Genomic DNA, 14,094 nt, shown 5'->3' with positions numbered 1-14,094 from the left:
CCTAATGAACCAACACTCATTAAACAAGACAACCCACTAGCTGTGGGTGCTAATTATTGCAGAGCATGCAAAGAGAACTGATGAAAAGCTACTGTAGTTCATACACTTCAGGCATTCTTGGGTTTTTTTAGCCCCCAAGTCCAGCTACTGCATCACCTCCACTTCTGACTGATAGAGGAGAAATAAAACACAAGGATGAACAGCACGAACAACAACGTTGTAAGGCCTCAAAGTGACTCGTTTAGCCTTCTTTGGTTTTAGCCTTTTTCATCTTTGAGAAGAACGGGCAAGACACGGCATTCCCGTGAACGCTAAACAGCCTGGAGCTATTTTCTCCCAGCCTTGTGCGAATTCCTGTAGCGCCCAGTTTTAAAGCTGAGACTTGGGAGTCTCTGCAGTGCGATCACAGCCTCCCATGCGAACACCCAGCGCTGACCAGCTTTCAGCATCACCCTCCTCTAGCAGAGGAGCCGATCCCTGCCAAGGACACCCACCGGGCACCCACCGCTCCCACCACCCGAACCCGAGCGGGAGCTGCCCCAGCGCGTTTTTCCCGACTCCTCTCGGTTTGCTCCGGCTGGATCCCCACCCGAGCAACAGCTCCCCGCTCCCCCGGGCTGAGCGCGGAGCGGGGCGGGCGCGGTGCCGCGGGGGTGGGAGCGCAGCGCCGGGACCGCGCTCCCGCCGGGCTCCGCTCGCCCCGGGACCGGGCTCCTGCCGGCCCCGGGCTCACCTGGAGTAGAAGCGCCGGGCGGCGGAGCCCGGGCTGTCCCCGCCGGGCGGGCACGCCATGGGCGCCGGCCCCGCGGCGGGGAGCGGGCAGCGGAGTATGGCAGCGCCGGGAAGTGATGCACCGAGCAAAGAAACTCGCGGGCAGGCCCCTCCTCCGACTGATGTCAGCCCGGCCCGGCCCTGCCTCCCGCCCGGCACGGCGTGGGACGGGGGAGCCGAGCCCCGGCCAGGGCATCCCGGGCTCCGCGCGGTCACCCTCCTCCCCCGTGTTCGCATTCCTTCGCCCCCACGTCCACATCCCCTCATCCTCCCTGTCACCAACCCCTGTGGTGCCTCACCGCTCACCCGGGAGCTCCCACGGCACGCCCGGACAAAGGGATGTGGCACAGCACCGCTGGTGTCTGACCCGCGCCAGGTGTAGCCGCTTAAACCCGTGATTAGGAGAAGCAGTTTTGGCTGAGCCAAAGCCCCTTCGGCCTCGAAAGGAAGTGTCTGCACCTGGAGGCAGCCACAAGGAGCAGCTGGGGGCAGGACCCGGCAGGGCTGTGCCACGAGCAGGTGTAGCTGCAAAGCCAAGTCTGGCTGCTGTCTTTGGTAGGGAGGAATCCACCTGGCAAAGAGGTGTTTCCCTCCATCCCACAACATCTTTCAGTTGACTGTGTCTTGTTGAACCTCGTGGCCTTTAATATTTATTAAATTGTTATCTAGAGATGGATGCAGCTCATCCTCAAACGCTGCATCCAACTCCCTTTGTTTCCCAAGGCTTGAGATGCCCCCGTGGAAGTTGGTGAGCTGATCACTCAGCAGAAGCCTGTCTGAAAATTAGTGCCACTTACCCAGCAACAGCAAATTCAATGTCGTTATCGTCACAGACCCCCCCTCAGAGCAGCACAGTTATAAACTGTGGCTTTGTCTGGGTTCCAGCAGCTTGCCCTGCACACACACAACCCCGTGGCTGGAGGGAATCCAGAACAATACTTGCTTACTGGACTGTTTCACCCTGGGGACCTGCTGAAAACCCCTCTCTCAAGAGTAAACCCAGATCCAGCTCAGGAAAAAACATCCTCCATAACACCCCCCTAGCAAACCACAAAAGCCTCTTTCCCGAGAGCTAATTGATTGGGCATTTGAATTCAAAACAAAACCCCATAAACAAACCTGTGTCTGTGTCTCAGCTTAGGAATAGTCTCAGTCCTGTAGATAAACCACAGCAGAGAAAGCTGAAAGCGTCCAGCTGAGAGCTGCCTCCTCACCCAGGGAGTTGGGATGGTGTCCTGGGTGCCTTATCACCCCAAAAATAAGGAATCCCTTTGCCACAGAAGCCCCTCTGGGAGGACCATTACCAACCTGTGGGCCAGGCTGAGACTTTGTGCCTCACAGCAACCAGTTTTTACCCAGGCTGTGGTTTCCCTGACAGCAGCAAACATCCTGGTGCAAGCAGCTTTTCATAGGCACATGGAAAAAAGGAACTGTTCAGCCCTAAAAGATTTTGGGATTTCCAGGGGGGCTGTTTGAACCTGCCTCCCCCCTCCCCAACCCCTCTTCAAGAGAAGAATATTACTGCAAAAGATGCAAACCAGCTGCTGCTGCTGCCTCTGGTTACAGCCCTTCCCCAGCCACAGAGGATGCTGGGCTGGCATTCCCTGTGTGTGGGCAGAGAGAGGAATTGCCCTTCAGAGAAACAATGCTGGAAAGGGGAGTGAGGGAAAGGAGGGTGGAGGCAGCTTCCAGTTTGGGCTCCAGCCAGATACACAGTATTCCACAGAGCTCTGGGCAAAGGGGTCACCCTGATGTTAATGGCACAGGAATCACCGGGTCACGTCCCAGGGTCTGGGTTAGGCAGGAGGGCAGAGTGAGATGAGCATAATGGTCCCCTCTGGCCTTCAAATTCATGAATTTGCAATGGATAATTTATCATCTGACAAACCCAGCTTCTTCTTCCTCTTGTAGAAGTGGCAAATAGGTCACAATAGATTTGAATTCGTTAGATGAAGTAATTCAATTGCTTTGCTGTGGGTTGGGTTTGGTTAACCCCACATGTTCATGCCAAGAGCTCCCTGCAAGGGCTTGGACCCGAGCCACGACTCAGATCCACTGCTCAGCTACAATGGAACAGGCAAATTATGAGAGCACAGAGAGAAAGGAACCCCCAGTACTTCAGAAAAACCACTAATTCCTCTGGTGAACTGTGTGCACATTGTGCCATATGCTGGGAAGGACATGGAGCAATTAGAGAGACTCCAGATGAATGTGACAAGTGTGACCTCTGAGAAAAAGGTGTGAGCAATGATTCGTTCAGATAAGATCAAGAAGTGGAGCTCTAATCTTTAGACATGAAAAGGGCTGCTGCAGGGTGGAAAAAAGGAGGAATGGATCATGAAGAAGAGGGTAGGATACAAAGAAACTGGGATAGAATCCATCAAAGGCGATGCAGGTTCATTTCTGTCAGACATTATTTACCTCTGCACCTCCAACACCTTTTGTTCCCGCAATCTTAAGGCTCATCATCTTGTTCCTCCCAGTTCCTGAGTGTCTCTACACCTTCACTTACAAACACAGGCAGAATCACAGTGTTAAATAATAGGATTGCAGGATCCTTAACACTTCTTGAGCAGTTCTTAGTATTGCTTTTATAAATTCATACCCAGAGCTGTCACAACACGAGATGGAAGGGCTCTAACTATCGTCATATTTCCCTCCACTTTGAAGAGGCTGAGGGGAAGACAGCAAGATAGAAAACACAGTAAATTTTACCAGTCATTTAAGGATTGCCAGGACATAGGAACAGCCCTCCAGTGCCTCCATGTCTTCATCATCCAGACACACTAGAGCCTGGCACTCCCTCCAAAACACAAAGATGTATCTTAATTAGCAGGGCATCTTTCCTGCAGCTCATGGAATGGATTGCTGGGGGCCTCTGCTGGGGTTTATGTGCAAAAAGAGCTCTGCAATTCAGCTCCCGAAGCTGACAGCCCCCAGCTGAAATCACTACAGAACTGGCACTGTAAATCCTCATCTCTCTCTGGCAACAGCTGGAATTAATCACCATATTCTGCACTGTCTATTTTTTCAAGCAGGCAGGTTCCAAAAGCACCTTGCTATTGTCCAGCATTCCATTTTCTAAATCCCTATAAAGGCAGCCTGCAAGGAAGTTCTAGTTTAAACCAAACTAAAAAGAATCACCCAGCAAAACTGAAGAAACTTTGTCTTGGCTTTGATATCAGGTGGTTTCACAGCCATGAATTTAGATGGGGATAAACATATCTTTGAGGAAGTTTGCACCTTTCTAATATCAGAATACCCCAGGGGGTGTAACTTCCTCTTGTGTGCAGGAAATGATAGCTCATAGTGGGGGTTTTTCATATCAATCCAGTTCTTTCCCAGTTTGTTGGGACAGATGCAGGCACCAGACAAGGGACACAGGGCTGGAAGTGAGGGGATGATGGGCAGCCTTGGCCTGGACTGCTTTCCTGTGAAACGTCACTGTTGGTGCTGCCACATGCTAGTTTGTGAAGTCAAGATAACAAAGCAACTTCTACCTCTCCCTCCTGGGGAAAGAATAATGTCTGAAGGTCTTTGGTGTGTTACTGAGCTGCCAGCACAGGAGTTTGAAGAAGCCTGACACCAGTGTGGAGATGGGTAAGAGAGGAGTTGGCCTTGTGAAAGAAAAAGGGAATCACAGAAATGCCCCTGGAGGGTGTGAAGGCTGGTTTGCAAATCGGGGCCACACACGGCCTGTCTAAACCAGGAACATTTGCTTTGGCTTTGGGATTTTCATAAAACATAATTACATGAGTTGCAGCAACAGTCTCCTCAGAACAGCCCAGAGCCATGCAGGAAACTGGGATGGGTTTCAGCAGGAGTGCTTAGCTATTCCTTTACTTAAAACAACATATTAAGAACAAGGCTCAGTGTCTGTGTTTGGGGAACGGAGCCCTCCATGCTTCTGAAAGATTGAACAGGTCTAAATAAAACTGCTGTGCCACACAGCTTTTCTTTTTTCAGGACCTGGAAAGGAATTACAGTTTTCAAGGGCTTTTACAATCCTTCTTTCCCCTGAATATGGTCCTAAGGCAACAAAGCTCCTTTGATCAGAGAGAAGGACTCAGTGAGGAACCATTATTTCATCTCCAAAGTAGAAGCACAAAAGGTTATTACAATCTGCAGATAACCTGTAATAGACACTCACAGCCAGGAATATTATTCATACCTGAAATGAGGAGGATCATCTGAGAGTGAGGAGTTGATTTGCTGACTATGATTGTCTCTTTTAAAACCTCTTGGAGCACAGACACACAGGAAAAGCTCTGAGTAACGAGTTGCTCTGAATAATTCAGCTGTGTGCAGACACTCCTGAAACCACTGCTGAGCACAGAGACCCTCTGCAGGGCTCACATTCACCCCCAGAGCTCTGCTGCCCAGGTTGGGGGGTGGGTGAGGTGCCTGTTGGGCAGCAAAGCTGGATGCAACCCCTTCCCAGAACCTGGGCAGTAACAGCAAATGGGCTCTTAACGTTCTTTCCCCACCCCAGGGTAAGGCCTTATTCCCACTCCTCCCTTCTCCTTGTGCAGCCTGAAAACACACACCAAGACCTTAATAATTCTCCCAAGTTACATTCCCTCATGTCTGGGTGCACGTGGCAGCTGAGGATTTGGCCTTTGCTTTGTGCATATTTATACATCCTGTGTCTCTGATGTCCCTGAATTTCCTCTTCATTAACACTTCTTTCAGCCTCGGAAGAGGCAAACAAAGAGACAGAGCTCATCCACTTCCTTCAGCTTCCGAGCTTGACTGAAAATGCTTCATTAAATAAATACCAAGAGACTCTTAAAATGCCCTTGCCTTCAACCTCATGGATAGTTGGATGAAATGGAGCCCCATGGCCTGGCACCCCTGGGGTAGTTGGGGATTTTTTAGGCAAGGCCAGAGGGGACTGTCCTGCTGTCTTTGTGCTAATGTCACGTGTGCCTTGTAGCCAAAAAGCAGCTCCTCTTTGCTGAAATGCTGCTCTTTACCTCAGAGCAGAATGACTGTTTGTACAGAGTGCCTGGCAAGGCTTTTGAACTCAGCAAGTTTCAAGCACAGGCAGCTGATGTGTGTTGTAACCCTGTCCTGCCTCGTGCCAGCTCCTCTCTGCCCTGGCATCTCCTCTCTGGGTGCAGTTTCCTGAGGGACACTGGCCCAGCTGACCCCAGCACAGGGTGCTCAGGGGCTCTGCAGACACATCTTCCTCCTTTCCTGGAGTGATCACTGGAATGGTCTGTGTTCCAGCTTGGCTTTGCCATGGCTGTGAGTTCCCTGAGATTCCATCTGACTGACGGACCTGGAGGGAAAGCTGGAGCCAACTGCAATACCCGAGATTTATGGTGTTTGATAACCAGCAGGGGGGATATGAACAGCCTTGGCACCATTAACTGCCTCTCACAGTGCCCCCTGGCACCCCAGTGATGTCTGCAGCAAGCTGGACATGCCCAAGGAACACATGGATTTCTGCTTCCTTCTCATCCCTTGGCAAATTCCCATGACTCCTCACTGCTTGGGGGCAAAGCTCTCACTGTTCCTGCAGGAGAATTTAACAGCCTGGTGGTTCCTGCACCAAGAGATCTTCTTAGGGTTTCAACCAAAAACCCCAGTAGGGTGGTGGGAGCCTCTCTTGGGGTTCACCAGAAATATGGTGGATTTTTATAGCCTTGGAAGTCTTGATGGCAGTAATAGGGAGCTTTTCTTGGAGGCACCTTATCAAAGTGTTACTGCTCAGGCAAATACCCCAGAGTTGTTATCAGTTTCTATTTACAATCAGGGCGATGGGTTTGTTTCACCAACTTCAATTTCCAATAGTCAACAGACCAAAAACCCCAATTACTCCTGCTGGAAGTCTGGGAAAAACTCCTGTTGGCATTGATCGAAATGAGGAGTAACCTTTTGTTAGAGTTGAAAGCCCAGGGGGGAAATGCACATTTTCACCTTTGAAGGGGGCTTTATTTCCTCTTTAAATTGTAATTGTTGATAATTACATTAATTAAGAGCCTGTTTGGGTTTGTTTTAAAAGCAGATTGCAAATATTTACAGTGTAATTGCATTGTTTAGCCGAGCTTCTGCAAGTGCTTTCCAACACTCACTGTGTCACTGGCAGGGCTTGTTTCTGTTCCACTCCCAAGGACTCCGAGGACCAGAGAAGGAGCTGGAGTAGTGACTTTGTGACACCAAGCACAAGGTCACCGAGGCTCCTGCAGCAGCCCCAGCCTTGCAGAGCCCCCTCAGTCGCCAAACCAGCCCTTTCTGACAGGAAGCACGTCCTGGTTATCACCAAAGCTGCAGTGAAACCACACAGGCTCAGGTCTGAACCCACCGAGTTCCTAATCAGCAGTGAAAGCCAGTGCAAAAACACTACCACTTACAGCTCAGCTCTGCTAAGTGTTCATGGCAGGATATACATATTTTTCTGCGTTTCTTCCACTTGAAGATAAGGCTGTTCTTAGCACTCTAATAGAATATTAGGACAATATGTTAGCAACATTAAGCTTCTTAATTAAACATTTTCTAAACTTAATAATTCTCCTTTTAGGACTGATAACTGGCACACAGCACACTCTCTGCATCATTAATGCTGATTTTTGAGCAAATAACAGAACACAAGGAAAGTTTCAAAGGCCCAAAGAGATCCTTCCCTGTGAGGGTGGGGAGGCCCTGGCACAGGTTGCCCAGAGAAGCTGTGGCTGCCTCTGGATCCCTGGAAGTGTCCAAGGCCAGGCTGGACAGGGCTTGGAGCAACCTGGGCTAGTGGAAGGTGTCCCTGCCCATGGCAGGGCGTGGAACAAGATGAGCTTTAAGGTCTCTTCCAACTCAAACCGTTGTGGGATTCTAGGAAATATCTTGGAAAAGTAAATGGGATGACCAAAGTAACTTTGGCCTCCTTAGTCCAAATATAATGCCATGCTAATATGGGGCACAGCCAAAAGGGCTGTGGAATGTCAACCCTCGCTCCAGAAAACTTCTCATCAAACAAGCAATCTTTCATCTAAGTTCAGTTAATAAAGATAATTCTGCTGACATAATAGACTTAGACTTCTGCAAAGCAGTTGACTTAATCTTGCATGACATTCTGTTAAAAATAGTACTCAAAAAAAAGTCAATGTAGCTTATTTTAAATGGATGGAAGAATTAGTAACGTGCATTTAAAAGCAATTATCTGATGGAGGAATTTCTGGTGTGTCCAAAAGGATTTACTCTTGGTACAGTGTTATCCAACACTTTCATCAATCCACATTTTAACAATTATCTGGAGAATGAGTATAAAGACATTAGGGGTAAAGTTTGTGTTTAAAAAGGCAATTCAGAACAGTAACAATTAATGGGAGAGGTAGGATTGGTTTGTTTGGGAGGGTGGGATACCTTGGAGCGTGTATTCCAGCACAGCCAGACATCACTGCATTTACTGTTCTGGTGACAAGAACAACATAAAATTGCCCATGTTGAAAGGAGGGAGCTGAAAGAAGGGGCTGTGAGAGGCCAAACCAAATGTAACACCACAGAGCACCACAGCAGCAAGGACTGTAAATGTCAGCTCCAGGAGTGATGCAAAACTGGCAGGTGAATTGATTTCACTTCCTTAAGAGATTTTTAAGGTGTGACTTAATCTTAGGTCACAGTTGACTTTATAGACAAGAAAATTTCTGGGAATAGAAAGTGTTTTGTTCTGGTAGGAAGCGGCACATCCTGAACTTGCAGCAAGGCAAATTCAGACTGGAAATAAGAACGTGATGTTTAAATGCAGGTAATTAAACAGTGCAACAATTAACTTCTTAGGAGAGCAGCCTGCCTTAGCTGGTGTCTGGAGGAAGGGTGTTTAAATATGCTGCAGTTCCAACACAAGCTGGGGACGGATGCAGCGTTCACCAAGTGTTTGCTCTGCGTTATGTCAGATCTCTAATTAGACACCCTGCTCTGTTATCTGCAAAACCGCTCTTCTGGTTTTACCTATTGATCAGATTAATCTGCTGATGGTTGGTATTTTGCCTGGCCTGGCAGCTCTCAGCGTTCTGGCTGATGTTGCCAGCGGTGTTTGCAGTGTAACCCGGGCTGTGGGATCGATCCCAGCGGGTGATTAACAACCTGCACCGCCCCGGGGACACCATGAGTGGGAACGTTTGCTCAAATTGTCCATCGGGATCAAACGTTTGTGTCCTCTGCTGATTGCAGCCTGAAGGCTTCGGTGGCCCCTTGGAAAAGAGCAGAGCCTTGGTCCCGAGGGAGAGGTTTGGGAGAGGCAAAGCACAGTGTTACTCTATGCCTACAGTCCCCATCCCCTCTTTCCCTTGGAAAAGCAGAGAAGTGAAGGCAGTGTCCTTGCTCCTACCTCCTGGCTGCTGCTTTTGACTTTCACTCCAGAGCTGCTAAATGATGTTGTCATAGAAACAAAAAAAGGGGCATCTGGGAACCCTTCCAGGCCAGGCTGTGCCCAGGACAGCACATTTCACTCACCTCTCTCTCGATCTCTACAAACTTACCATCCTTCTAACAGACAACAAAATTAGCCAAAGTCCATGTTTTCCTACCAAATTCCTGCATAGTGCTGGCATTCCTTGTCCCAGTGGCTCAGCCCCTAAAACCCCATCATTTCCAGGTGCCCAGGATCTGCTCTTTCCTTACACGCCCACCCTTTACTGCAGGCAAACAGAAATTCCTCAGGGTCAGCTTCCCTGCTTACATAAACCAGGAGAGCTCTGTTTACAGGCACAGGGCTGCACCACGTTAAATCAGCAGAGAATTGAGCCTCCCAACACAGGCTGTGTTTATTTTCCATTGGAGATGAGCATGCAGTGGGTATCTATTTTCCTTTGCACTTAGCTCCATATAGATTAATTTTGTCAATAATGAGGCAATATTTTTGCTGGTTTACATTATTATCTGAAGGGGGGGGGGGGGAAGAGCCCAGACAAACAAATTCCAGTCAGTCATAAATGATCTTGGGTTAAATGACTGTGCTGCCTGGAATCCCAGGGGAGAGCAGCAATGAAACTCCAGCAAATCTGAGGGCAACCTGACTTGACAGAGCGTGACAAGGCAGGAGATGGCCTGTTGTGTTGGCTTAACCTGCTGCTCCTCACTGGCAGTGCTTGGCAGTGGCATTTAGTGCTGAAACAAATATAATCGAGGGGAACCAGGTGAATTTATGAGCAGAGGGTCAGCGACCCCGGGGACTGTTCTTATAAGTGGGATTTATAAAGCTGCTCTGCTCTCATAACTTCTTCTTGTCCGAATTTGTGTCCCAGCTGGGACTGAGATCGGCTCTGAATCAAGGCCTGAGACAAATGGACTGCAAATGGCTGAGCAGATTTAAAGAGCTGAAAGATGGCAGGAGGGATTTGAAAGCTGAAGGTCCAAGGAGAGCACTACAGAGAGGAATTTATGCAAAAGGAAAGTGGAATTCTGGCTGGCAGCATCTGCTGTGTGGGCAGGGCTTGAAACAGGGAGCAGCAGAGGTAGGACAGGAGGACCCAATTCCCAGATTTTGATTGGACTATTTGGATTTTGAACATATAATTCTTGTTGAAGGAAGAGGCTAAATCTTGCCATTCTTGGTAGCTGTTTGATGCTTTGTTGAAAGATTGAAGCAGAACAAAGTAACATTTGAAGAAAAAGCTGTGAAACACAGTAAAACACCCTTACAGAGCGTACAGAGCTTTAACTTTGCTGCCAAGGACTCTATTCTCCAGCTCAAAAGGGATTTTCCTTCTTATATTTAATGTTATAAATATACCCAGGTTTGTAGTAAAGTCCACACTTAAATCCAGTCACACTAAGGCATGATTAAGTCAGGAGATTTTGAGGTTTGTTACTAGATATGACAAGAAGGCAAGGTAGTTAAACTTAGTGGATCTTAAGACCACCCTGGCCCCGTGGTGGTTCCATGCGAGTCAGATTTACCCCCTGCCCTTCTCTGGGAGTGGGATCAGACAGGTGTGTGGTGTCTGATCCAGGAGATTCTGTGGCCCCAGCACTCAGGACCTGGGAATGTATGGAGATGAAGGCAGCACTGCAAAAATGTTGTTGCTGTCTCATACCACTCCACAGATCACTGTGCTTGAATGTCAGCACGTGGAGCATCTGCAAACAGTAAATCACTCCCCCCTGCTCTGACCCGTTGTTGCAGAGCATTGTTTGGGGCTCACAGCACACTTTGTCTCAGAGCTGTAACAAGCTGGTTTGGGGGCTTTGACCAGGTGGGCTTTTCCCCAGCTCCAAACCAAAAGCACAAACTGGGAGCGTTCCTGAGCTGTGGGGTCTCCAAACTGCAGGTTGTGCAAGCAGGGAATGGGCTCTGCTTCTCCTCCCTCTGAGTTTGTTGGGCACAGGTATGGGGCATCCCTGTGCCTGCTGCTCTGGTTTGGGGCACAGGGAACACGTGCCTGGTCCAGCCCCCACCAAAAGCCACAAGAATCTTTGCATCAGCTTCTGTGTGTTTTAGGTCAGGCTTTAAGACACCTCACAACTCTGTGCTGTAATTCTCACCACCCACCTACCCTTCATCACTTCACAGTGCACGGGGACAATGTGGAAGGAAAATGTGCCATTTTACCTGTAGATTGGATACTTAAATTGCCCAGTCCCAACCTGGCACTGTAAATCCTCTCTGCAGCTGGAGAGCCCCATTTACTACAGCGGGTTTCCATGGCAATCCTGTGCTCTCCCACATTCCACTGCACCGTGCAGGCAGCCCCCCCCCCCCTTTTCTCTTCAGATTCCATTCACATAGTCTCCTATTGATAGGAATAAAACCCAAATGGGCCATGGTTAGCTATTTGCTATCTTAACACACTTTCCCCCAACAACTGAATGACAGGTCTGTATTTTAGCACATCAAGAGAACGCTTGCCCTTTTCCAGACGTCACTTGGCAGGCAGCAAAACATCCAGATATTCTGAAGGTCTAGTTCTTTCCTGACACACATTACTCCTGTTATTTTAGGACATCAGTAGGAAAATGCAAGCTTAATATTCCCTCGTGTTTCTGGCTGCAATCCAAGCAAAGGAAGCCTATCTCTGTTGCAGCAAATCGCTCCCCAAGCTCAGGGCAGCCTTGTGGCAACCTCCCACCTGCATCTGAGCTGTTCCCTGAGCAGCACTCAGTGCAACTCAGTAAGTGAGTGTATAGCACAGACCATGGGAAAAGGATCTACTGGTCCCTAAGAAGGAAGGAATTAGGAATTTAATCTGCCAGGACTGAAAAAAAAAAAAGAGGAAATACTATCAGTGGTACCAGCAAAAATTCTGCAGTCAGGGTCAAATTCCTCCCCTGTATCTCTGGGTGTTTTACATGAGTACTGACACCTTACAACTTTAGCTGTGGAGGAAGAAAGTTGTGTCTTATCTCAGGAACTCTGACAAGGCATCACTAATGGGGCAGCTCGTTTATCTCAGTCTTATGCTGCTGATTTGAGAGATGATAAGAACCATTGACTTCAAAGTGTTGTGGTCAACTCTAAACTCTTTGCAGGTTCAAATCAAATCCTGATTTATTAAGTATCCCTTTTAGCTTCAGCTCAGTTGTCACAGATTTCAGTGGGATTGGGCCCTTGGCTGTCAGACTTCAGAGCAGTGCACTTGCTGTTTTTATCTGCTGCCGCTACAAAATTCATGTCACATCCAGCTTGCAATCGAAGTCTGGGTTTGGGCTTCGATTGTTTGCTGACTGAGAATTGCTGTGAAAATGGTTTACAATGGAAATTGTTTAGTCAGGCACTGTAAAAAAAATCAACAAAGTACCATTTCCTTTCCTTTTAGCTGGACATATTTCCCAAAAGTGAGGGAACTCACAATGTTCCCACAAAGCCAGGCACAGGGAGCAAGTCAGCGAGAGAATAAAGTAGTGTGTCTGCCAGAGATGGGGATTATTGTTTTTAAGATCCTTGGGGCAGGTCTGGTGGGTGCAAAAATTTCAAAACACAGCGACTTAGGAGGAATTTCTGGTTTGAGTTCACACTTATCTGCACTTCCTGAATTTTGCTGGGCCTTCTGGGTTATTGGGTGAAGTATTTCCTAAGCAGTGACAGGGCACAGCAGCAGAACATGAAGCCTCTGGGAGGTGAATCTGCAGCCTGAACCACGTCAGACAAACCTCCAGACCCCAAACAGCCTCCCACAGGGTTGAGTGATGCCCAAATCCATTTGCCTTTGCCTTCACCTTCAGGAACACCAGAAATCCACACTGGAGCTCCAAGTGCCACAGTGTGGCAGAGCCAGGCACTTCTTGTCCCATCATGTGTGCAAGTGGGACAGCAGTGGAATGTGCTGGCTGGGAAAAAGCAGGAATTCCAACCTGGACAATGTGCTCTCCATGGGATAACCCCATGTGGTGAGTTCACTGCATCTCTCTTGATAGATTCCTAAATGAGAAGCTCTGCAATATCCTAAAATGGCTTTTGTAAAACCTCCCTGAGTGTGTGATAGCCCGTTGTCTAAGTTGCTAAATTGAGTAGGTGGTAGTTTGAGTATCTCTGTAGGGGAAATTCGGAGTTTGGGGGCTGATGCCTCATAAATGCCACAGGATTGAAAACACAGGGCCTAATCCTGCCTTAGTTCCATGTGCCAGGAGCTGTGGAGTCAGCAGGACAGAACTGTACATTACTGGCCTGTTTTGTTTATGCAGATCTAAAATACAAATCCGAATGGATTTGCTCCTCTCTGCCTTGGCTCACACTTGGCTCCCTGACTTGGGAGTTTCACAGGCTGCACAAGTGGGATTTGGCCCAATGATGGGTTTCCCCTCATCTCTCAGCAGATTTGTGGTCTAACACTCCAAGATGTGCAGCATAACACGCTGGCAATCTGTCACTCTGCTGGCTCCTGTGAGCTCCAACAGCTTGCTGAGGAAATGCGGAGCCAAAATAGACTCCAGTGCGACCTGAGGGACTGGAGAAGCTCTGCCTGTCACAGCACAGGCATTCCTGCTCCACTTGGCTCCTCCACCAGCCCAGCAGGCTGGGACCAGCCCTGGGCTTTCCTGGTGGCTGTTGCAGCTTCCCATCTCACCAGATTTTCCCTCCCCCCGCTGAGGTTGCACACTGTGTTCTCTCCCCGCCCTGGAGGACCCGTTCCCTTGGCACAGTGGCTGCCCCTGAGCCCTGAGACTGCAATTAGGGCTCTTATCACTTGTGCCCACAGAATAGCTGTGGTTCCCTCTTGGACAAGCTCTGCATTCCCAGCACTGGAACCTCTAATCAGGCCGAAACATTGGCTTGGAACAGCTTGAAAGGGGAATTTTGTGACTCTGTCTGCAGCTCAGGAATTCCTGATTTGGTTAGACTTGGAAAGCTGAAGTGCTGGGGATGTCTGAGCACAGGCTGCAGGAACATTTATTAGA

At 48.8% G+C, this 14,094-nt stretch overlaps 1 protein-coding gene across 2 annotated transcripts in view; it reads right to left on the bottom strand.

The window, feature by feature from the left end:
- Positions 1-14,094, bottom strand: part of GPSM1 (G protein signaling modulator 1) — a 111,410-nt gene that overhangs the window by 69,010 nt on the left and 28,306 nt on the right. Inside the window, exon 1 of one of the 2 annotated variants that reach the window (XM_032708209.1) lies at positions 734-800. The exons of the other annotated variant lie outside the window; for it this stretch is intronic. Within the exon in view, the coding sequence (XP_032564100.1) occupies positions 734-792 (59 nt within the window). The 5' untranslated portion in view covers positions 793-800. Of the gene's footprint in view, positions 1-733; positions 801-14,094 lie in introns of those variants that run through there. 2 annotated transcript variants of the gene reach the window in all.

Source organism: Chiroxiphia lanceolata, chromosome 21 (genome assembly GCF_009829145.1).
Source record: "Chiroxiphia lanceolata isolate bChiLan1 chromosome 21, bChiLan1.pri, whole genome shotgun sequence".
Classification (NCBI taxonomy): Eukaryota; Metazoa; Chordata; class Aves; order Passeriformes; family Pipridae; genus Chiroxiphia; species Chiroxiphia lanceolata.
The sequence above is the reverse complement of the archived record's forward strand: the minus strand, read 5'-3'. Positions and strand labels throughout refer to the sequence as shown.